The 22348-nt window shown below is 38.7% G+C and overlaps 3 protein-coding genes across 7 annotated transcripts; 2 read left to right on the top strand and 1 right to left on the bottom strand.

The window, feature by feature from the left end:
• The first annotated feature begins 3914 nt into the window (after window positions 1-3914).
• On the top strand, window positions 3915-6422 carry LOC116210903. Its single transcript, XM_031545034.1, has 2 exons — window positions 3915-4620; window positions 6029-6422. Exons 1-2 carry the CDS (start codon window positions 4227-4229, stop codon window positions 6043-6045), a joined length of 411 nt encoding a protein of 136 aa, XP_031400894.1. The 5' UTR covers window positions 3915-4226; the 3' UTR covers window positions 6046-6422.
• Window positions 6423-7115: 693 nt separating this feature from the next.
• On the bottom strand, window positions 7116-9544 carry LOC116210902. 2 transcript variants are annotated; one of them, XM_031545033.1, is made up of 3 exons: window positions 9195-9544; window positions 8272-8279; window positions 7116-7587 (listed from the first exon to the last, which is right to left on the bottom strand). In XM_031545033.1, the coding sequence occupies exons 1-3, from the start codon at window positions 9397-9399 to the stop codon at window positions 7366-7368; spliced, it is 435 nt and encodes a 144-aa protein (XP_031400893.1). In that variant the 5' UTR covers window positions 9400-9544; the 3' UTR covers window positions 7116-7365. The 2 variants fall into 2 exon arrangements, with proteins under 2 accessions (XP_031400893.1, XP_031400892.1); XM_031545032.1 differs by lacking the exons at window positions 8272-8279; window positions 9195-9544 and having other exon boundaries at window positions 7116-7772.
• Window positions 9545-14527: 4983 nt separating this feature from the next.
• On the top strand, window positions 14528-22125 carry LOC116210683 (calmodulin-binding transcription activator 4). Of its 4 annotated transcripts, none has more exons than XM_031544664.1 (14): window positions 14528-14889; window positions 15503-15578; window positions 15960-16085; window positions 16189-16304; window positions 16472-16560; window positions 16833-16878; window positions 17108-17606; window positions 18010-18074; window positions 18447-18531; window positions 18632-18828; window positions 19576-20252; window positions 20417-20984; window positions 21350-21646; window positions 21737-22125. In XM_031544664.1, the coding sequence occupies exons 2-14, from the start codon at window positions 15536-15538 to the stop codon at window positions 21830-21832; spliced, it is 2904 nt and encodes a 967-aa protein (XP_031400524.1). In that variant the 5' UTR covers window positions 14528-14889; window positions 15503-15535; the 3' UTR covers window positions 21833-22125. The 4 variants fall into 4 exon arrangements, with proteins under 4 accessions (XP_031400524.1, XP_031400525.1, XP_031400523.1 ...); XM_031544663.1 differs by lacking the exon at window positions 14528-14889 and adding an exon at window positions 15301-15402 and having other exon boundaries at window positions 18668-18828; XM_031544662.1 differs by lacking the exon at window positions 14528-14889 and adding an exon at window positions 15301-15402.
• The last annotated feature ends 223 nt before the right edge of the window (window positions 22126-22348 follow it).

The raw sequence follows: 22348 nt of genomic DNA, 5'->3' as shown, positions 1-22348 counted from the left end.
TAAAGGTTGATCAATCTTTCTTTACAGCAAAGGAAAAAAAAGAAGAAGGGAGAATTCACCTTGGTCACAATCGTGCAGAACAATAGAACATCTTTGCTATCTCGTGTTGATGTTGTGGAGTTTTTGTGGCGGTCAAAGTAAATAATATCCTTTGCGTCTCGATTTGGAGCCGTATACTCGCTGGTCTATAAGGTACAATTTCGTTGCTCCTAGCAAGTCATTCGGGCATGCCTATGACTCCACTAGCTCAATTGCAGCTCGGAGCCGACCAGTTCATGAGGCTCAATGTCGTATGATCAATGTGACGGAATACATGATGGTTTATGAGTCGAGAGAGCCGAGAGCCAAAGGACTAGAGGGAAGGATGTGTTCAGACTAATTAATGGAACTATGGCTGCCAAATCGACTTCCACAGCGATTATGCTTTACACTGTTGGTGTGCATGTACGTTTCCTCTAATCCCCTCAACCATTATGGAAGGGGGAAGGATCGAGGCTATACAAACTTTGCGTGATAGTTGAATAAGTGTTTATTTTGTATAGAAATGGTATTTGATGAATCCTTTTAAAATCATAATTTGATTAATTTTTGCAATGAAAATATGATTTTTTTTCCAGCGTGTTAATATGTACTTATAAAAATTGCATTTATTTTTTTATTTATTTTAAGTATTAATTTTAATTTTAATAATTTCAAATTATTACCTCGCTTTTATTTATTCTAAAATCAGCATTTATTTTTCAATAATTATATTTCAGTACTTTTATTTCATCAGAAGCCCTCCAAAACCAAGTCTACGTCAATAGCTAATAATGGTTAATCTTAGCTAATAAATTAAGAATTAAAATTATCTCATTTAAAAATAAATTAATTAATCATGCAGTTATAGTATCGGTTGCGTTTTTCTTCGATGTAAGGACTAATGGTGTCTTGAAAACGTTTTAATTGAGCCCTTACTTTTTGTTTCTAGTCCAGTAAAATCTCAACATCTAACCTCCCATGTCATTTCACTGTCTGGTCTCGTGATTCACGAGTAGATTATTTCTCGTAATTTTTAGTTGGGCTTCTTTTTTACGCCAAAAGCCCAATTTCCACGCGCCAATAAGAAACGACAATATTACCAATCTTTGCAATTACTAATTATTAGAATATTTATAAGTTTTTGTACATCGTTGGATGGGAGGATAGTGCTCTGCTGCATAAAGCTCTCTCCATTCAACGTTTCTGAACCTTCTCGATGATCCACCTCATAGTAGACACGATGTCCTCTATGTTCGACCACTTTCAAGTCCCTAGCGATTAATATTACTAGAGGGTACACGCGTTACGCATGGAAGACGTACATCGAAATGAAATAACATGATAGAATGTAAAATTGAAAGGTTAAAAGAAGAGAGAGCAAAATAAGAAGAGATTGACGTGTGGGACGAACGAGGAAAAATAATTCAATATAAAATGAATAATATTATTCTTCAATTTTCTTTTTAATTTTAAAATTTATGATACATAAACTAAGAATTAAAAATATTTTTAACTTATCAACTACAAATAACGTATCATTGCAAGTGACATTTTATCATGTCGGGAGTAATAGTCTCTTGGAAAGTGTTAATTGAGCCCTTATACTTCCCTTCAGGTCATTCTTTCTGGTGAAATGTCAGCATCTAATGTCCATGTCAGGTAATGTCATTTGGGTTCGCATATAATACATAGCATTGAAAATATATATACGATACATGCAAATAAATTATTTATATTTTTTTCGAATAAATTACTTGACCTCGAACATATAATTATTACTTGAGTTATAAGTAAATTATTTGAAGTTTTTCAAGTAAATACATGTATGTATCATAAATGTATTTTCAAATATATGTAATATAGATTTCTTCGTCATGTCTGATCCACGACGACATTACCTAAATCATTTCGCATAATTTTCTGTGTTCTTTGACGCCAAAAGCACAAATTGTTACTACAAAAGCCCAGATTATTATTTACAGAATTTTCACTAGATTTTTATTTTATGGAAAATTGGTCTCATGTCGAATTTAAAAGTCGAAATTATGGTATGGTTAATCCCCTCGTTTAGTATATCAATAAAATTATTTTTCTTTTTGTCGGGGTGAATCCTGTCATTCAAAATCCCAATTAACATAGAGATGTATTTATGTTGGTGCCACTGATCTAGAAAAGCTTGGAAACTTGTCCCCTGCGAGGTATTAAGTTAGACTTGGAACTTTGCTTTAGGCCTTGGTTGTAGATGAGTAATTTTAGAAGTAGACTCAGACGTGTTTCATCGCCTTATTGGTTTGGGTCGGGGGGGCGTCGAACCAGCTAACAATCTCTCTTATGGTCTCAACCATTTGATGCCTTCTTGCCAGGGAAATGGAAAGTTCACATATTGCCACACTACAGAAACGACAATTCATTCGCAATCTGACTTGCTCGAAAGACTCTAGATCTCTCTCGAGATCTTCGTTTCCTTCATTTCTCTTGCCATGGGGCACCAGGCTCTGCTTTGATTCCGTTCTTATATAAAATAAAATAAAATAAAATAAAATGTTATGAAAGTCTGCACGGTTCCATATAACGTATTTTTTTCGATTATAATGAAGACTCATGGATATAATATAATGAAATTAAAAATATTTAATAATTAATAAATGGTCATGAATAGACTCATTAGGTATCGAACTTGAAACATTTTAATTATCTGAAGAGAGCGTGCGCCAGTCGTTACATCTTTTTTCTACATATTTTCTTTAGATATCATCATAAATCACAAATTGTATACTTTGGAAATGGCCTAGAAGAATCATCGGAAATGAGAAAATTTTCCCATAACATATTAACATGGTATGTTTTCGAAAATAGTCTGAGAATTTAATAGTGTGTTTAGTTTTAGAATTGAATTGAGTTGAGTTTTGATTTTAATTAGTTTGTAATGATTGTAATGTTAAATTATGAGAAAAAGTGTGAAAAAAGTAATAAAGTAATGATTATACTGTTGAATTGTGAAAAAAGTAATGAATAATTGAGAAAATTTATTATTAAAAATTAAATTGAATGGTTAGAAAAATTTAAAAAAAATAAAAAAAATTATATTGTTAATTTTTATCATATAGTAAATAGAATTAAAATTAAAGATAAAATTTTAAAATTAAATTGTAAAATCAAACGGTCCTAAAATTACCGGTGTAGAGTGTAGACGGATCCAATTCCGGATAATCCCGACCAAGAAGCTCTCTCTCCCACAAGTAAACACCGGCACGTGCCGCTCCACGTCATCTGGGGCCCACCATCCGCTGGCTCTTACCATGTGCCGTGCCTCCCACGCCCCACCGTGGCGCGTGCTAGCCCCCTCACTTCCAGTTGCTTACGAAGCACACCTTCTTAATTCTTATCCTTCCCAATCTTTTTTGCACCAAAAACGAAAAACAAGGAAAAAAGAGAAGTACTCTTAAATTTGGAAAAACTCACAAGATATTCTGTAAAATTAAAACTATATGAGTCTTAGCATTGAGATAATCCTAGTCATGACGTGTTTCTAAAGTTTAATTAGCTTTTAAGTTGGGTCATAGGTGACTGATTTAGTAATCGCCTCACAGTATTCAGTTACGAAAATTACTTTTCTTTAAAGGTCACCTAAAAAATACTTCTACATAAAATGAAAAGAAAGTATGATCACTGTAAGTTAATTTAAATAATTCGACGTTCATTTTTTTTCTTATAAAGTTATATTCAAATTTTATGAAAATGAGCCAAAAAACCTTTAGAACGGATCACCACCGCCGCGTATCCCCTCCACTTCTTTTCCCTCTATAAATTTCTCTCTCAGATTCTCGAACTGAGAGAAAGTCCTTTTCTTTTTTCCCGATACAAAATCAAAAAAAGAAAGAAAAGCAAAAGCAAACTCCCCCCCCCCCTTTTTTTTTTTCCTCTTTCCTTTATCGCGAAGCAGCTCAGAGCTCCTGCAAGACACGAATTTGTCATTCCGATCATATGTCTGATGAATTTCAAATTTAATTTCAATCAAAAAAAAGAAAAAAGAAAAGGCGTCTGAAAAATCTCTCCAATGGTAATAAAACCGTCTGAGTTTATCCATTTGCCTCGTTCTTAGCAACCAACAGAAGATTTTTTTCAGCCCTGTCCCCATTAGGATTGATCGAATCTTCCCGGCGGTTGGACCAGGAAGGGAAGGAGAAGAGAACCAAAACCAAAAGATGATGAGACGACAGCCACAGGACCAGCAGTCCAGGGCCTTGTACGAGCTCTCCACCCTGGTCCTCAACCTCCTGAGGTCGCCCCCAACCCCGATCTCGTTCCCTGACCAGCCTCCCACGGTGGCGCCGCCGCCGTCGTCCAGGAGGTCGGTGGCCCCGGTGGCTGCCCAGATCACGCCCTCGGGTTTCGCCTCCCTGCTTCTCGGGATCTCCCTCGCCATGATGTTCTGTGGATCTGTCACTTTCTTCATCGGCTTCATGCTGATGCCTTGGGTGCTCGGCTTGGTCATGTTCCTGTACGTCGTCGGCATCATTTCCGGTCTTTCCATGTTGGGGCGGTCCATTCTTTACTATGCCACGGGCCCGCCGCCCAGCCCCCGGAAGGAGATCCCTTGTGAGAATTTCTTCTTTTACTTAAAGCTTGATTCTTTATCTTGGTTGGGTTTGTTTTGTGCTTCAATTGCTTCCTTATCATGGGTTTCCCCTTGCTTGAATGGTTGTTAGCTAATGAGAAACTATCATTTGATTCTGCTTTGCAGTTGCTTATCAGATTGGTAGTTTGATTGATTCCTGTTGATAATTCTGAGATGTTAATAAGTGGCTTATAGCTGGTTTGATCAATTCAGGGTCAATTTTGTATTGGATACGGGAAATTCTATTCCTTGTTAATGCCGCATCTCCGTGCTGCCGTTTCGATTCTTTCCCTTTTAAGCAAAGTCTAGGTGCTGGGACAGTAGTTTCATGTTGAATTGCATAATCAATCACACATTCTTCGATTTGGTTTTGGAATTGTTATTGTTTTGTTGAATTTAAAACATGTGCATAGCACAGAGCTTGGTTGTCCTCATGATGGGGGATTGCTGCGCAAAATGTGCGCATGGTCGAACATGTGAAAGCAGCAGTTAAGATATCTATCTTGTTTTTTTGTTATGTTTTTCCCTAAAACTCGAAGTGGATGTTGTCTAGAGCTGATACATGGATGCTCTTCTCCAGATTGTCCTTTTCTGGTTATAATGAACAAGGGGGGAAAAAGAAAAGGGCGTACATTGATGGATTAAGGAATTGTTGAAACATGGTTCAACACTAGGATTTGTTCTTTCCTGCCTTTACTTTCTAAGAGTAAAATCATCTTTAATGTTCCCATGACTTTAGCTTAGTTCTTATATGGTCTATTTAGTTTTTAATAATGGCCGTAAAAGGTCAGTTTACCAAGATATGCCAAATCTAGAACATAGGATATCTCAGCCAATAAGCTAGTTTTGGAGCTAAAGATTTTTCTTTTCTGTTGCTTCTCTTAAAGGAAATGAAAAATTCCTCCTCTGGTCTTGAAATATCATATCACTGCATGGTTATTGTCTCTTGAGCTCTGGCTCATGATTTATTTGCTGCTTGATACTAAGTTCCATGTGAAGGTCCAAATTAGCAATAAGAATTTCCTTAGCTGTTTGTCGTTTCCTTCCGAATATCATGGCAAAGTGACAGTAGAAATGGTTGTGATATGACCCACATCACTGACTCGGTATTAATAATCTCCTCAAAGGAGCAGTGAGGTTCCTTTTACGTAGTTCGCTATGCTTTGACTAGGTGTTCAAAGCTTGCCGCGCCTCTCTTGCAGTTAATTTATCTTTTGAAGCAAGTTTTGCTCAATTGATGTCCATTGTCGTTATCTGTGATCAAATCACGACTTGTGTAAGGTTTGACTGCTCTGATGATGCCGCCTTTTGCTCTGTGAAGAAAACACTGGTATTTACGGAAAGGTTGACTACTGACGATCTTCTTTCCCTTCGATTTAACTGATGCAGCATGGAAGCTCTTGTAAAGAAAATGGTTTGCAGACAGAATAGACATATTCAATTATATGCAGTTGGAAGATTAGAGCAGCACAGTGAAGCCTCCACGCTCCTCAGAGGCCCTGTGCTGTCTCGAGCGACATATATAGCGAAACCAAATATTTGAAGAGCTTCTTCGGAGTATTAATGCGGAGAAAAAACAATGTGTAAATCTCTTTTGATTTTACCTCTTTCACCAGCTTGTTATAGCTCATGTGAGATAGCTTCTCCTGTCCAGCAGATATGCTGGATTATTGAAGCTTGTTTTTTTTTTCTCCCCCTTTTTGTTAGAGAATATTAATAGATCAGCTCATCAAGGTCTATTCCTCGTCGATTAGATCTGGGAATATGTTGTTCAGTTTGTTTTTTTGGTTTCCTCTCTATTTATTTCAAATATCGTTTACTGGCTTTTTTGGAATTTCTTTCAAATACCTTTGTTATAAATGGATATATATATCTATATATACACATACACACACACACTTCAAGCCCTTCTTTATGCGATGCGAAGCCCTTCAGTTGAGTCTGGGTGACATAACATTAGGAATATTTCCAAGATTCATCAATCAGGTTGAGTGTCGATGGACGGGTGTTTCATTTGATGTATTGCTCAGAAAACCTTTTCCTTCTTTTTCCTTGTGTCGAGCTGAATGCCGAAAGGCCTGGGAAGGAAGAGTCGGACAAGAAATTTGAAATTTGCAGAACTAAGTCTGCGCTCTATTGGGTTTTTCTGAAGGACTCCTTTTCTGTGTCGACGGAACAAAACACAAGGAACGGTTTACTACAGGAATCGAATGGTGTTTGGATTTTGGTGGTGGGTTCTTTCGTAGAAAATTCATGGAATGAAAAGGACCGAACTCTCTCTGTCTTCTCCTCTCAATAATGTTGAACTACTAACATGGAGCTAGGCCGATCCCTACATTTTATCTTTTTCCTTCTTTGGGTGGACGTATGCATGGAGACAACTTGATTGGAGCCATAGGAAAAAGCAACCAAAGCCATGGCCCCCCTTAGCCACCAATCAGTCATGCTTGATGTTACAAATATTTGGAGCTGAGGATGATCATCAATAAGGTTCATGAGCCCACTTTCTCTTCACCAAAAGGGAACAACTTTCTCAAGAATTGGAAGTTACGAAACAGTCCGATTCCTCGGCGAATCAGACCGATACAGAAAACAATAACTGAACATGAAACAGACTGAAAAATGGCACTGAATTGAGACAACAAACTGAATTTGACCTGAGGTCTGTATAGGATGAATTAGTCTTTTAACTTCTCAGATCAGTTGTCGGAGAACCGCGCAAGTACTTAACCAGCGTAGATATGGACACCAAGGGCGATGAGGAAGATGGTGGTGAGGCAGAAGAAGATGATGGTGTGGACGAGGATGGAAGGACCGCTGGTCTGCATGTTGCCGAACTCCACCACCCTCCCCTTCCCCGGCAGCTGAAACAGCAGCCCCGGGCTCAGCAGCACGAACAGCACCACCGATATAACCACCGGTCCCCAGTCCGCCATCTCTCTATCTCTCTCCCTCTTCGGTTTCTTCTCGCTTCTCTTCTCCTCTTCTACACAGCTTGTGTTCTCTGTTCTGTTTTCCTCTCCTACCGTATATATATAGAAGTCTAGACGATGGGCAGAGGGGGGAGAGGAATACAACAGAGAAACAGACAGAGTATGTGTGAGGGCGAAGTCACGTGCGTTCAGAACAAGCGGGAACTGGGAGGAACTGGAAGTAAGGAATAATATGCATGAATATATGTATATGTGTATATATATATATATATATGTATATGTATATATAAATACGCGTATAAATATATGCATGTATTTATGGGAGTTTAACATTTGATCAGAGACCAGAAGGCGGGTCATTTGACAAAAAGGGGGGGAAATGTGAATTGTTTAAGGTTATTTACTGACATTAGGTGGTCGGTGCAATGGCCATTTTCACGAGGCAGCATCTCATCCTTTTCTTAAGTCTCTGAAGTTATTGCTTTGTAACAAAGAAATTTAATTATTCCGATGATCCGTTGTTGGTCTAATAATCAAGATTATACATCACAACGTACACTTGCAAATTAAACTAAGCACGATCAGGAGAGGACCCTGCAAACTGGGTCGGCCCGACTCATCGATATACTGGTTCAGCGTCAACCTACTACTTTGACTCGGTAGGAGATGTTTTCGGAGTGTTGGTAGGCAAAGAATAACCAGATTCGCTACTTTATATGAAGAGTGCATAATAGATTTCTTCGGATGAGAGACAACCTAGCCCATGGACTGGGAATATCATTTGATCAGTTCATCTATTGGGTGAAACATTATGGAGGCGAGTGAAAGCCTCTCGAGAAGGACGGGGATCATGCGACTCAACGACGGGGATCGACTCCGAGAATTAGTATACATAGCTAATAACGGGTATCTGCGTAATTATTTGGGAAAATAGTACACTTAAAAACCAAATATAAGGTATAACAGAATGGATATAATATTATTGACCAAGCATAAATAAATTATCCTCCTGAAAATTGGAAACAACATCATAGGGTAAATTTTTTTAACTTCTTTCAATTATTTTGTATTTTTTGAACATGGGGGGTGGGGAGGGTGTTGTGGTGAACATAAGTAACTCTTCCTGCCATATGCACTTGATGATCGAAACATCACCATTTGATTCATCTGAGGGATGGCCATTGTTCATAACATCGCATGATCATGTGAAGCCTTGCCCAAGCAATTAACTCTAACTGAGTGTCCACCATTTTTTTTTTTTGGATAATTATATCCACTACAATACATCAGTTCAATGAAACCCAGAAAGATAAAGTACATACAATTCTGTATGTTGTAATGATTATTTGTGTGGGAATCATCATAATCATACAAGAGCAATATGGAGAAGGCGAAATGGGACCTCATACATACATATCAATGCACTCTCTTCACGTGTAAATGTATAGTCAAACTGGGATAGAAGGGAAGGACAAGGGAATAATTGAAGGGAAGGGGAAGAGAGGCCTCCTTAGATATATCTTCATATACACACATGTATAATGTATCTATATATCATGTACATATTTGGTAGATAGTTATAGTGTAACATATATGTGTGTGTGCGCGCGCGTGATATTAACCAATGTAGATTTGGAGGTTGATGACGATGATGAAGAGGCAGACGAGGCAGAAGTAGATGAGGGAGTGGACAAGTATGGAGGTGCCACTCGTCTGCAAGTTGCCGAACTCCACCAAACTGCGGCGTCCGGGGACCTGAAACAGCAGCCCCGGTGTCAGCACCACGAACAGCACCACCCCGACCAACACCGGGCCCCAGTTCAACATCACACCGGCTTCTCTTCTTCTACTCCTCCCCCTAGTCTAGTTAGTTTACTTTTCCTCATTATCTCTCTGTGTGTAAATTGTATATATGTATTGTGAGCTCAGGAGGGAGAGAGAAGCTAATCTAAAGGGGCATTTAGGAACCACATATGCATATTGGCATCTCTTGTCGAGTTATAAGCTTTTAGGGCACGCCCACATGAAAAAAGGTAACCCCACTGCAAGTCTGCAACAAATACTTATGTTTGGCCGAAATGAGCCGATATCCTGATTGGCCGGCCCACTACCTCTTGGAGATAGAAACGTCAAAATCATTTGGTCTACCAATGATTTCCGAGTATATACATTGGATGTTCTTATCCAGTTTATCAATGGTGATCAATGATCCCATTTTATTGAGGGTTTGCTTTTTATGTATTTGAAGAGATTGAATTTCACTTGTGCTCGATGACAGTGAAGTACATGTGAGAAATGCTTAATCCAAACAGAGCATAAATTAACGTTCCGTTTGGTTTTACAATCATATTTTTAAAATTTTAACTCTAACTTTAACTCTACTCACTACACAACAAAAATCAACACCACAATTATTACTTTTTTCCTCTTTTTCAATTTTTTTAACCATTCAATTCAATTTTTAATATTAAATTCTTTCGACTATTTATTACTTTTTCCACAATTCAACGACACAATCATTACTTTCTCTCAACTATTCATTATTTTTTTCACACTTTTTCTCATAATTCAACAAAATAATCATTACAAACCAATTAAAATCAAAACTCAACTCTACTTAATTTTAAAACCAAACACACTATAAAAGATTTTGAGAAATGAGTATAATAAGCTTTTATAGAAGAGATGTAGGGAGGAGCTTGATGTAGAAGGTTAGGACATGTCCAGCGCCAACAACAAAGAAATTGGGTCCCATGTGGCTGCACCAGCACCTACCTAGTCGTTGGATAAAATCCAACTGGCTGCACTGCCAAGCCAAAGGAAGTACCGCTTGCCCGGCACTCCCCTTGGCTTGTTGGGGCTCACGCGGCCTGCCCCTTTTTTGCTTTTACTTTTTCATTTTTTTAAAAACTGGTCAAAGCGCCGCTGGCCTCTTTAACTAGTTATAGTTTTGTAAAAAGAAAAGAAAAGAAATATAATATATATATATATATATTTAAAAATTTTGACCATGACCAACGGCTAATTTTAGCCGTTGGTTAAAAATAAATTCTCCTATAAATACGCACATCATTTCAAAAAAAATTCTACACAATTTCCATTCATCCAAATTCATCTTTCTATCTCCTCTCTCCGAGAAAAGAATGAATCACAATGAAAATCCAAATCCAAACTTTCTAAATCCAAATGATCTATTCCTTATTATCAACCCCAAATTCAATTTTCCCCTAAAGCCTCACAATTTGTGGGGGGTTGGCTTCAGGATTGGCAAGTGTTGGGGGGTCATCTGATCAATCTCTTAATTTCACCCCAACATCAGAATCAATCAATTTCGCTGACAATTTGGTCATGCTATCGACCTCGACGATATTGTGCAAGAAGTTCAACAACCTAGTCGCCAAAATCGGATATGGTCATGGGAAGAGGATGACATGATGATCAGCGCATGGTTGAAGACATTGCAAGATCCTGTTAAAGGCATCGACCAAAAGGTCGGTGCATATTGCGATCGGATGTGCAACTATTGCAAGCAAAACAACAATACCTGTGGATTAGACAAACAATGGCGATGAAGAAATGGTGGGGGTATCATCAGTTTGGCCGTTAAAGGTTTCGTGGGATTTTACCGCGAAACAAATAGTCAGCATCAAAACAAGTGCAATGAAGACAACGTAGTGGATTTGGCTAATACGCTAGGGTCAGTAAAGCAAACGAATGGCTTCACTTTTGAGAGGCACTGGAATATCTTCAAAACACTACTAATAATTGAAAGTTCCTAACACCGATAGTGGAAGTTCAAATCGAGCTAAGACAAATGCCTCTAGGGCGTACTCGACTTCGTCAAACCCCAAAACAACAATGACCGAGGAAGTAGTTATGGAGTCTCTGTTGCGTCGTCCTCAAGGCAACAAAGCAGCGAAGAGGAAGAATAAAGGAAAATCGAAGGCATCCATTGGACTTGCTTTCGAGGAAGTGGTGGAAGCGTTAAAATCTAAACAAGCAACTCAGAAAGATTTCTTAAATTAATTGAAGGCCCTCAAGGACAAGAAGCTGGAGTTGGAAACTCAAAAATGGGAGAGGGACATGCTTGCTATAGACACATCAAACATGAGTGAACTATAACGTGCTGGATTGGATGATATTATCAAAAAAATTATGGCTAAGTATAGCTAATCGTGCCAATTATGTAATCATGGTAATATTTATTATTACTAAGTTTTAATTAATTAATTAATTAATTTTTTATTTAACATAATTAATTTATTGAATTATTTTTTTCATTTATTTAAATTATATTAATTAACATAATTAGTTTTAAAAGATTAAATAGTTGTGTGAGTCTCCATTGGCATCCAAATGGAGTGCCAACATTGAAGTGAATTTGTGAATGGAGATGCTGATGCCAATACTATCCACGTGGCACCGATGTGGCAAGAAATGAGCCCACATTGGCACTCACTTTAGTGCCAAGCATTGGACATGCTCTTAGGGGCATCCTTCTGCGGTACTAATGTATTTTGTCTCGGTAATAATGGAGATCTGTTGCACTAGAATAAAGAACTACGGAAAGTTTCGGTTGATAAAATTGAATCTAAAAATTCTCAATTTTAGATGGAAAACACATATCATGCGGCAATTAGACTCTAATCTTCTCGGCCTCCTCTTACATTTTGGAATGCATTACTTTACGTATATTTCCAAAGGCAAATAATGCAGCAAAAGCCTTTTTATTTTTTATATTAAAAAGTGGGTCGCTTCGGGATTGGAGAGGACTTGCTCTCCGCATTTAACACGTTTTGGTTTTTCATGATCGAACAAAAATGTAAAAAGAAAACATAAAGGAGAAGACAGGCACGACGTTTGCTTTGACAATTGGCAGTATGGAAAATTACAAAAGGAGGAAAAACAGTCAGCAGCACACTGATTTGCCGATGTCATAGGACTCCAAGGGAAACTATTTTCACTTAAAATCAATTAATCGATCTGTAAGCGTACACGGGTTTTTCTTTTTTCTTTTTTTCCCATTCACGATGGTCAGACGGAGACATTGCAAAAGAAAAATAAACATTGATAAATTATAAAAGTAATTTAGATTATGGACTCTACCCACACTAATTTTGATTATCATTATCGCTAGTTCTCGAGGATTGAAATTCCATTCAATTTCCACCCAAGTGAGCTCTAACAGTTGTATCTATTATCAGTCCCATTTGATCTAGATCACTCTAATATAAGCTAGTCATTTTCTATTTTATGATATTTTCGGGGATGATATGCGTTGCCCAATTTTCAGGTATACATAAATCGTACTAAAAATTTTATAATGTTACCCATTACATTTGTTGGAACATCAACTTGCATTTGTACAGTGCCATGTTCGACTAATGGCCTGTCTCTTTTGCTGGATGTTGACCCAGCCAAATAATTTATTTATCATGGTCGTTTGAATGATTGCGTTCCCACACATCATCGTCATCAACTCATCATCCATCATCATTGTGAGTGTTGCCTTTTAGTTTGAGCCATAATTCTACGAGTTCGTTTTTCTGAAACTCGGTTTTTCCCTGCTTCTACCGACACTCTATTCGGCCAAAAAAAAGAATCAGAAAGCAGTTTTCTTCCACGAGAGCAAAGATGAAAACAGTTTTCCTGCTTTTCCTCTTCATCGTGTTAAGGATAACCGATATAATAAGCTTATAACTAAATCCATATCATCGACTTGACGTTTAATTATTATGTGATATGATATATAAACGACTCCCGCAATTCCAAGCGATTACTGGCCAAAAAAGAAAAATAAAATTCTAAGTGATTAGCTCAAATTTTTTATTTATCTTTTCAAAATCTAAATTTACTTTTATATCTAGATGATGTTGTTCACATTGTTTAATCGAAATGTGCAATTTATTCTATTGGTATTTGTTAAATACATGTGTTGAATAATGAAATCTGTAAGGAATAAGACAAGATAAAAACATTTCAATATTGTTTCCTTTTTGAAAATGTAAAACATATTCTTTAATGGCGTTGCATCCCCATTTTGCATTCCATTCATAAATAATCCATTTTTTTTCTCTCCAGAAATTAATTAATTAATATCCCCTTTTCATTTTAATAATAAAAACTGAATTTCGTGATTATAGTAATCATGTGTGGAACACGACTCGTGCACATGATTGCATTAGAATATTGCAATAGCGACTGCTCCTATTGTCTGAGCAAGCTTTAACATGGATTTCTAAGTCAATGGTCAATGAGTGTGTGAGACTTATTTAAAAAATATATACGTACATATATATATATATATATTAATGAGGTACATATTGGACCGTCTATGCTCCTCGAGAATCAATATCATCACATATTTTTATAATTTCATAAATAATTACCGTATGGAGAGTAAGGTATTTAATTATAAATCAAAGAAGCTATAATAATATTTATATTTATAATAGATAAAAAAAAAAAAAGCAAATCAAAGCACCCATATAAAATGAAATTCAATTCGTTCTATATGATGATTCGATTTCAGTTGATTTCATCATACCAAATATAATTTAAAGGTTTTATGTGCCCGTAAATTATTTCAATTTAATAGACTTCCTCTAATGTAGAAAAGAAAAGGATTAAACTATATATATATATATATATATATATATATATTTTTATGGATAAGCATCGTAGTTGAAGTTGGCAAATTACTGGTGTATATACTCGGAGAAAAAGACAAAATTTAAGCCAGGAGGGGGAGAAGACATTCACCTGCTTACCGTCGCACCGCCGCAGTCACTAGAACTGGACACTTTCCAACGCGGAGTACGCGGAGGAATCTCCTTTCCCAATTTTAGTCCACTCATATTTTGCCACCTCACCTAAATCCTTTCCGTTCGTGGTACGGCTCACACCAGATTCGTGCTCTGATATTATTCATACAGTCCCTCGTGTTCGTTGGCAGTATCGGTCATTGTCCCCTCGTCGTACGTATAGGCTACCGGACGGCACCCGCGAGTCAAAATCCGCTAGCTCGTTCATTAGCTTCATCGTCCGACGACTCACTTTCTGACTCGTCGGGCTGATATCCTGAGCTCCGGCTGAACACAGAGCTCGAGAAATCCGCAGCTCCAGGCTCTGAATCCGGCGCCTGCTTCTCGTTCGCTGCTTAAGACTGAACAGTTCAAGTCCGAGCTGAATCCTGTCGCAGCTGGCGGAGGATTCTGTCCGTGGCGGGAGCTGTCAATGAGCACAGCTGAAGGTGTGGTCCTGCAATTACCCTGCCTCCGAGTCCTCTTCTTTCGGCACTGATCATGGTTCCATCCGGTAATTGCTCGATTTCTTCTCTGTTGAATTTTTCTTCTTTATTTAGCTGATTAGATGTATACTGATCCCTTGAAAGAAACGAACTGCTAACTAGTTCAACGCGCTGATCCTGTTTCCATTTGATCGTGGTGGAAGTACGATCAGTTTGTGAATCCTACAGCTGTGTCTGCACATATGGGGTAAAAGGGTTGAGCACCGAGAAGAAGAAAGGAGGAACTTTTGCCTTTTTAGATGTCTCGTTGCTCATCCTGTTAAGGTGGTTACGCAAATTTGGGCAGTGTACGGCGTTGCCTGTTCGGTAGCCTATTCAAGCTTCGTCATTTATTCTAGTGAATAAATGAAATGCCCTGTTGACAGAAAGAGGACCCTTGGTGGAGTTACACCAGTCCCACGTTGTTCCTGTAATAGGGGAAGGAGTGGGCTTAAATGGTTATTCTTGTTCCTGCCTTTGCAACCGATTACTTTTATCCCGACACGTTGTTTGCAACTTTCTTCCATTTCTTGGCCTACACAGTAGGAGACTTTTCTTTTTCTCCTCTTCTTTTGGAATTCGATCTCTCTTGGCTTCTCAGGTTGAGGAACTTTTTAATGGGTTAATTATTTGATCTTGTAGTTTTACAATCATTTGTCTCTATTTTCCCTGTTGATGGTGGCACCCCTCACTGACCCCAACTCTGCCATAGATTTAGGTAAGTCCGCCCTGTGTCATGAAACCTCTATAAAATCATACTCACTCAAAACATGTCACCACAAGCCATTGGACTTGATTGTATTCTACATAGATCAGAGCTCGAACTGAGGTTTTCCAGTAGCCACTTAGCTGTAGCAGATTCCAGCCCATTATCTGTTTATACAGGTCCAGAGGCTGGTTTGATATTCCCTTTAAAATACGTAAGAGTTGCCCTCAGGTTATTGAGCATCTCTTTTGAGGGCAGGTATTAACTGTTTGCAAAATTTGTTGCCAAGCTTTTTGAGTTTCAAGGTTTTTGAATCTCCTTTCTGCAACTTCATCCCAGAAGCATAATTCACTGTTTGACAGCTTATAATTTCTGTTTTATAAATTATTCCAGGATATAGCATGAATGATCTTTATCGTGAAGCCCAACACCGGTGGCTCAAACCTGCCGAAGTACTCTATATTTTGCAAAATCATGAAGACGACCAGATCGCCCAAGAACCTCCACAGCATCCTTCTGGTGAAGTTTCTCTTTTTTATTTTCTATTCGGAAACTCTAGCACTTGATATGCTTTAGGAGACAACGTTTAGGATGTATATCTTACGTGACAATGTTGTGCTAGGCGGATCGTTATATCTTTTCAACAAGAGGGTTAATCGTTTCTTTCGCCGTGATGGCCATAACTGGCGGAAGAAGAAGGATCAGAGAACTGTTGGAGAAGCGCATGAACGCCTTAAGGTTGGCTTAATATAATAACGTACTTGAAAATTATCCATTGAAACTTTCTGAATGGACAGAACGCTCTCCTTAAATGTATGGTGAGGGAAAATTTTAATGGGTGTTAGTACATCGAGTGCTAGAACTTAATATCAATGACTAAGGATGTCATTCATTCATATGTTTAGGTGGGAAATGTTGAAACCTTGAATTGTTACTATGCACATGGAGAGCAGAACCCAAATTTTCAGAGGCGCAGCTACTGGATGCTTGATCCGTGAGTTTTGCATATTCTTATTACGCGTGCATATCTCTTCTAGTCTATGCTTTGCTGCTCCTAATTATTATCGTTTCACTTAAAGGTCCTGAAAGGTGTCAATGTTAAAGGTGTCTATATTGCTTGTCATTGGAAAACCATATGCGGCCAACCCAATATTGTGTTTCTGTTATACTGTTGTGGTCATCATTCCAACAAGAATACACAGGATCATGCAAAATACCTGCATTTGGGTATTTCTTTTAACTACATCCTACCTTTTTCTTTTGCAGGGTGTATGAGCATATTGTTCTCGTTCATTACAGGGACATAGCTCAGGTTAGTGCCTTGATTATAGGATCTTTGCTGGACAGTTTACCTAATTTTTATATAAAGGTTTTACTTGAAATTGCATAAAGCAGCGACTCCATGGTTGCAGTTGATACCAGTTTGAAGTCAGTTTTCTCAATAATGATCTCCCTTATAAATGCTCCTACAATTTCAATGAAGCATTGCTAGCTCGGGTATGAATCTTGAAATGATCATTGGTTTTGTGCTTATCTTACAGGGAAAATCTAGTTCTGGATCAATCGCATCATCTTCTGCTTTTACTCCCAGTCCAAGCCCCAGCCCTTATTCTACTCAAAATCCAGGCTCTACTTCCATTATCAGTGAAGTAAATGAGTCTGGTCAAAACCTTTCAAGTCCAGGCTCTGCAGAAGTTAGCTCTAATATAGTTTTCAAGAATAATGTCGTGAATGGTTTGGGTAGAGTGTGCAGAGAGGAGTTTAGCAGTCCACACAATTTTGAGGTTAGTAAAGCTTTGAAGAGGATTGAGGAGCAGCTCAGCTTGAACGATAACACCATCAAAGAACTCGAACCATTTATTGTTGAGGATGAACATTCAAATTTGACAGGATTTCTGGATTATGAAACTGAGATACCGACAAAAGGTCAATATGAGAATATACTGGATGGACCAGGATATGCAGTGACCTATCAATTTCCGAATGAACACAATGGTGTGCAAGATAACCTAAGCGATTATGCAACACTTCAGGATATAGGTATGATATTTACTTTCCTTGTTCTCTCTTTATTTTGTTTTTTGGGTTACCAAGTATCATGAGTTAGGTGATATTTTCTCTGCAATTATGTTTGTGAAACCTTTCAGAATGGAAATAGAACTGCCTCCTAAAGGAATTTTCATGAGCCGTATGAATCTTTTTAGATAAAATGAAGAGCTTTTCTGCATCATTGTATGTCCCAAGGAATTATAGTGGGAGATTTCTTTTTTGTTCTTTCACTATTTTATTAAGAGTGTACAATTAATTTTCCACTTAGAGCTTCTTTCTTTTACATCTGTCTGATGGTGTATTAAGTTGAAGTGGATCTTATGAGCATCTCTTTTGAAAACGGGAAAACAAAAAAAGATGCTAAAAACTGCCACTGATGAAACATTTTCTGCAGATGGCACTGGAGGACATGCAGTTGGAGATGAAGAAGGATTGTGGACAGAGATGCTGGAATCATATGTAAGCTCACCTGGCTATGGATATATCAGGAAAATGCATGCTGATTAACTAAAATTGTGGGAACGGAACTAGATTTGGGAAGAACAAATTCTGATGTTTTGTTATATTTTGTGATAAAGCCTTCCTTTAGAAGAGATACGTTTTCTTTTTTCTTCTTCTTCCTCTTTCTTACCATTGATATAAAAGTCATGTAGGTACTAAGTTTCTGCATAGCAGTGAGCTACCCTTGTTAAAGAGAAACAAATTGTAAAATTACTTTAAATGGTACATGATGGCTGTACTGGAAGTTGAGTTTTCATTGTCTACAGGTAAATTATATTTGACTCGTAATTTTCTGCATATGTGATAATACTTATTCTGTATGTTTCGCAGTCAAAACCATCATCTTTTGATTGGAGCAAACCACAAGAAACGCAAGGCTATCAATGGTCAGATAGTACTACAAAGCATGCAAGCTGTAAGATTTTCTTTGTTTCTATTAAAACATCCTGTCTTGAGCATTTCGGTAGTCCGTGGCAGAATTCTGACATTTTAACCTTTAATAATAATAATCTTAGTTGATAATATAAAGATTCCTGCCCATCCTTCTGAAGTGGAAATTCCGGAGACAAGCCTGGAGGACTACTCACATTTGTTTGACCAAATACCACTTGGAATGCTCCCTGAATCCTCAAGTTTGACTGTTGCACAAGTGCAGAAATATAGCATCAAAGATATATCTCCCCAGTGGAGCTACAGCAATGAGGCTACAAAGGTGGGCTCCTTGTTTTCAAATAAAATTCAAGTATTTTTTCCAATGACTATATTTTCTGTTTGTCCCATAACATGGCTTAGTATGATAACTAGTTTCCTATTTGATTCACATAAAAAGAATCTGCTGTTTTGGTTCATGTTAGCTGTTGCAACAGATGTACATTTGCATAATTTCCTTTCTAAATTCTGAATTATCTGCTGTCCTTTGAAATTAAATTACTCTGTGAATGTTTGTGCTGGCTGCATTTGCAGTATATAAACTTTCAAAGTATACCAAAAAGGAAAGGCTAAACTAGAATGGTTATAATTTTGGCATTAATAGAGCCAATAAAATGTAAATATAAATTCTATTAAAAGAAGTTCTGCATAAACCTCGGTGTCAAAAATGCATTAACCGTAGTGTTATAATTTTCTTGGGTAGATGAGTACCTGTTCTATCTCCATGCCAATGGATAGCTTTTATGCTTTCTTTCCTTAAGCATGAAGCTTGATAAATGTTGACTTGTAGAAAGAGGTTTTAACAATTTGCAGATGGATCATCTGCTAATATACATACTTCTGATTCTGGGCTTGTTCAAGCAGCGATTAATTAGGACTGTCTTCACCAGTTAGGTTGAGATTGTAATATTGCTTATGGAGCATTTTATCAGTGAGATTTTACGTGCATGCAGTTAGGCACTTGTGTGCTGATATTGCTGCTGATGTATATTAGTTCACCTTTAAACCATGATTTCTGTTTACAATGCAGATCATTATGGTTGGGTCTTTTCTGTGTGACCCTTCAGAGTTTTCTTGGACTTGTATGTTTGGTGATGTTGAAGTTCCCGTAGAGATTGTTCAGGAAGGTGTACTCTGCTGTGAAGTTCCTCTTCGCTCACCTGGGAAAGTGACACTCTGCATTACTTCTGCAAATCGCGAGGCTTGCTCTGAGATCAGAGAGTTTGAGTATAGAGCCAAGTCAAATATTTGTTCTCAGTGCAAGTCCTCACCATCAGAAGGTCCTGGGAGCACTGAAGAGGTATTACACCTTGTCAGGTTAGTGCAAATGCTTCTTTCTGATTCACCGATGCAGCAAGGAGACAGCTCCCTATCAGGAATTTCTCTACCGAAGAGCAAAACTGATGATGATTCATGTAGTCACATCATAGAGGGTCTTCTAGATGGCAGTGGAACTTCGTCTGAGGCCATTAATGGGCTTCTGCAAGTGCTTCTTAAGGATAAGCTACGCCGATGGCTTTCAATTCGGTCCCAAGGGAATGACCAGGGGATCTGTTCCCTGTCAAAGAAGGAGCAAGGCATTATCCACACAGTTGCTGCTTTGGGCTTTGAATGGACCCTCAATCCAATTCTCAGTTGTGGGGTCGGCATAGATTTTCGTGATATTAATGGTTGGACAGCTCTCCACTGGGCTGCACGCTTTGGAAGGTACGAAAAGCCGCATGCCTTTGCGAGTTATTTAGATACACTAGATAGACTGCAAGCTTGGAAGATATATTTGGAGTCAAAAGTGTCTCATCACTTGTTTGACATTGCATATAGAATTCTCATCCGGTAGATTTACACTATGTGTTGACATTTTTATGTAACAGGGAAAAAATGGTCGCTGCTTTAATAGCTTCAGGAGCCTCTGCCGGAGCAGTGACCGATCCCAGTGCATGTGATCCAACGGGCAGAACTGCCGCATCAATTGCTGCTTCCAGTGGGCACAACGGACTTGCTGGCTATCTCTCTGAGGTAGCCCTGACAAGCCACCTCTCGTCCCTCAGACTCGAAGAGAGCGAGCTCTCTAGAGGCTCTGCTGAGGTTGAGGCTGAAAGAACCATAAATAGTGTAACTAGGGACCATATCTCTATCAATGAGGACCAGCTGTCTTTGAAGGATACCTTGACAGCAGTCCGCAATGCAGCTCAGGCTGCTGCTAGGATACAGTCAGCATTCCGCGCCCATTCTTTCAGGAAACGACAGGAAAAGGAAGCTGCTGCAGGAATGCATGATGATTACGGGATCAGTTTGGATGATTTTCACGCCATGTCCAAACTGAGCTCACGGAGCACGCGTGATTACAATTCGGCTGCCTTGTCTATTCAGAAGAAGTATCGAGGCTGGAAGGGTCGGAAGGATTTCCTTGCATTGCGTCAGAAAGTCGTAAAAATACAGGTGCTGTATTTTTACCATTCTGTTACCTCAAACGTCATTTCCTTAGGGTGCAGTGCAACTTAATTGACCTGGAAATTGAAGTCCAGCTCAATATCCTCCATGGGGGAAGCTCAATTCAGCTAGATAGCCTTTCGAGCTGAATATGGCAGAAGTTAAGCCACTCGAGAGTGAATGAGTTGAGCCGAACTTGACCTGCCTTGGTCAGGGCCTGAATAGCTCATGACTTGCCTAGTTCGGTTGAGTGTTTAAATGTTCTGGCGCTTTCAGCTAGATGGATGAAGCCATGGTTATATCAATCCAACTGCATGCAGAGGAGAGTACCTCTCAATTTTTAGTAATTTACGTCTTGTATTTGACTTTTGCAGGCTCACGTGAGGGGTTACCAGGTTAGAAAACAGTATAAGGTATTCTGCTGGGCTGTTGGCGTTCTCGATAAGGTTGTACTGAGGTGGCGAAGGAAAGGTGCTGGCTTGCGGAGCCTTCGTCACGAGACAGAAATGTCGGAAGAAAGCGAAGATGATGAAGACATCCTCAAAGTGTTCCGCAAACAGAAGGTGGACAAAGCTGTCGAGGAGGCAGTCTCTCGGGTCCTATCGATGGTCTATTCTCCAGACGCCCGCCAGCAATACCGCCGCGTGCTAGAAAGATACCGCCAAGCAAAGGTAAGTGATCTTCCAGAACTCACTTTTGAAAGTAGAGACTCGTTGACCCAACTGCCTTTTCGCATTGTGATGGTTCGCATCTGTCTATAGGCTGACCTCAACGACACGGCTGGTGAAGCGGCTCCATCGAATTCATCTTATACCGTCGACATGGAGAATGAAGAGTACATAAATCCTTTCCCATGAGAGGGCTCTGGTGATTACTAACTCATCGCATTTGTAGTGTATGGTTGTGTGTATATAGCATAGATCTCCAGACTTCTTTTCTTGGCTTATTCATGATGAGCCAAAAATAGGGGGTCTGTCAAGACTCTTGATTAAGTCGCCTGCGTAGGGTTCATTTGAGTACATAGGTTAGATTTCCTGAAATTGCTAGTATCGCCAGCTGAAACACCTTCAATATTCTCATGAGCTTGGAACTGCCCTAGTTTGCACACTCTTTAGCTCGATAATCACTCGAATCAAACATCTTGCTAGCACAATTTGCAGAAAATTGTATGACCGTGGTCCACTCGGTAGTCGGTAGGCTTCAGTCACAGAGGCCTTAGCCTGGATTAGATTAACCAGGGTTCTAGCAGACCCGCCAACCCTCTACTTGACCTCACCATACAATGACAAGCTTCGTCCTATAAGCAAGGCAGCAGCCACGACAATCTAATTTCCAATCATGGAGCTCATCGAGGCAGCAGCAAATACCACATC

This window comes from Punica granatum, chromosome 6, assembly GCF_007655135.1.
Source record: "Punica granatum isolate Tunisia-2019 chromosome 6, ASM765513v2, whole genome shotgun sequence".
NCBI classification, from domain to species: domain Eukaryota; kingdom Viridiplantae; phylum Streptophyta; class Magnoliopsida; order Myrtales; family Lythraceae; genus Punica; species Punica granatum.
The sequence above is the reverse complement of the archived record's forward strand: the minus strand, read 5'-3'. Positions and strand labels throughout refer to the sequence as shown.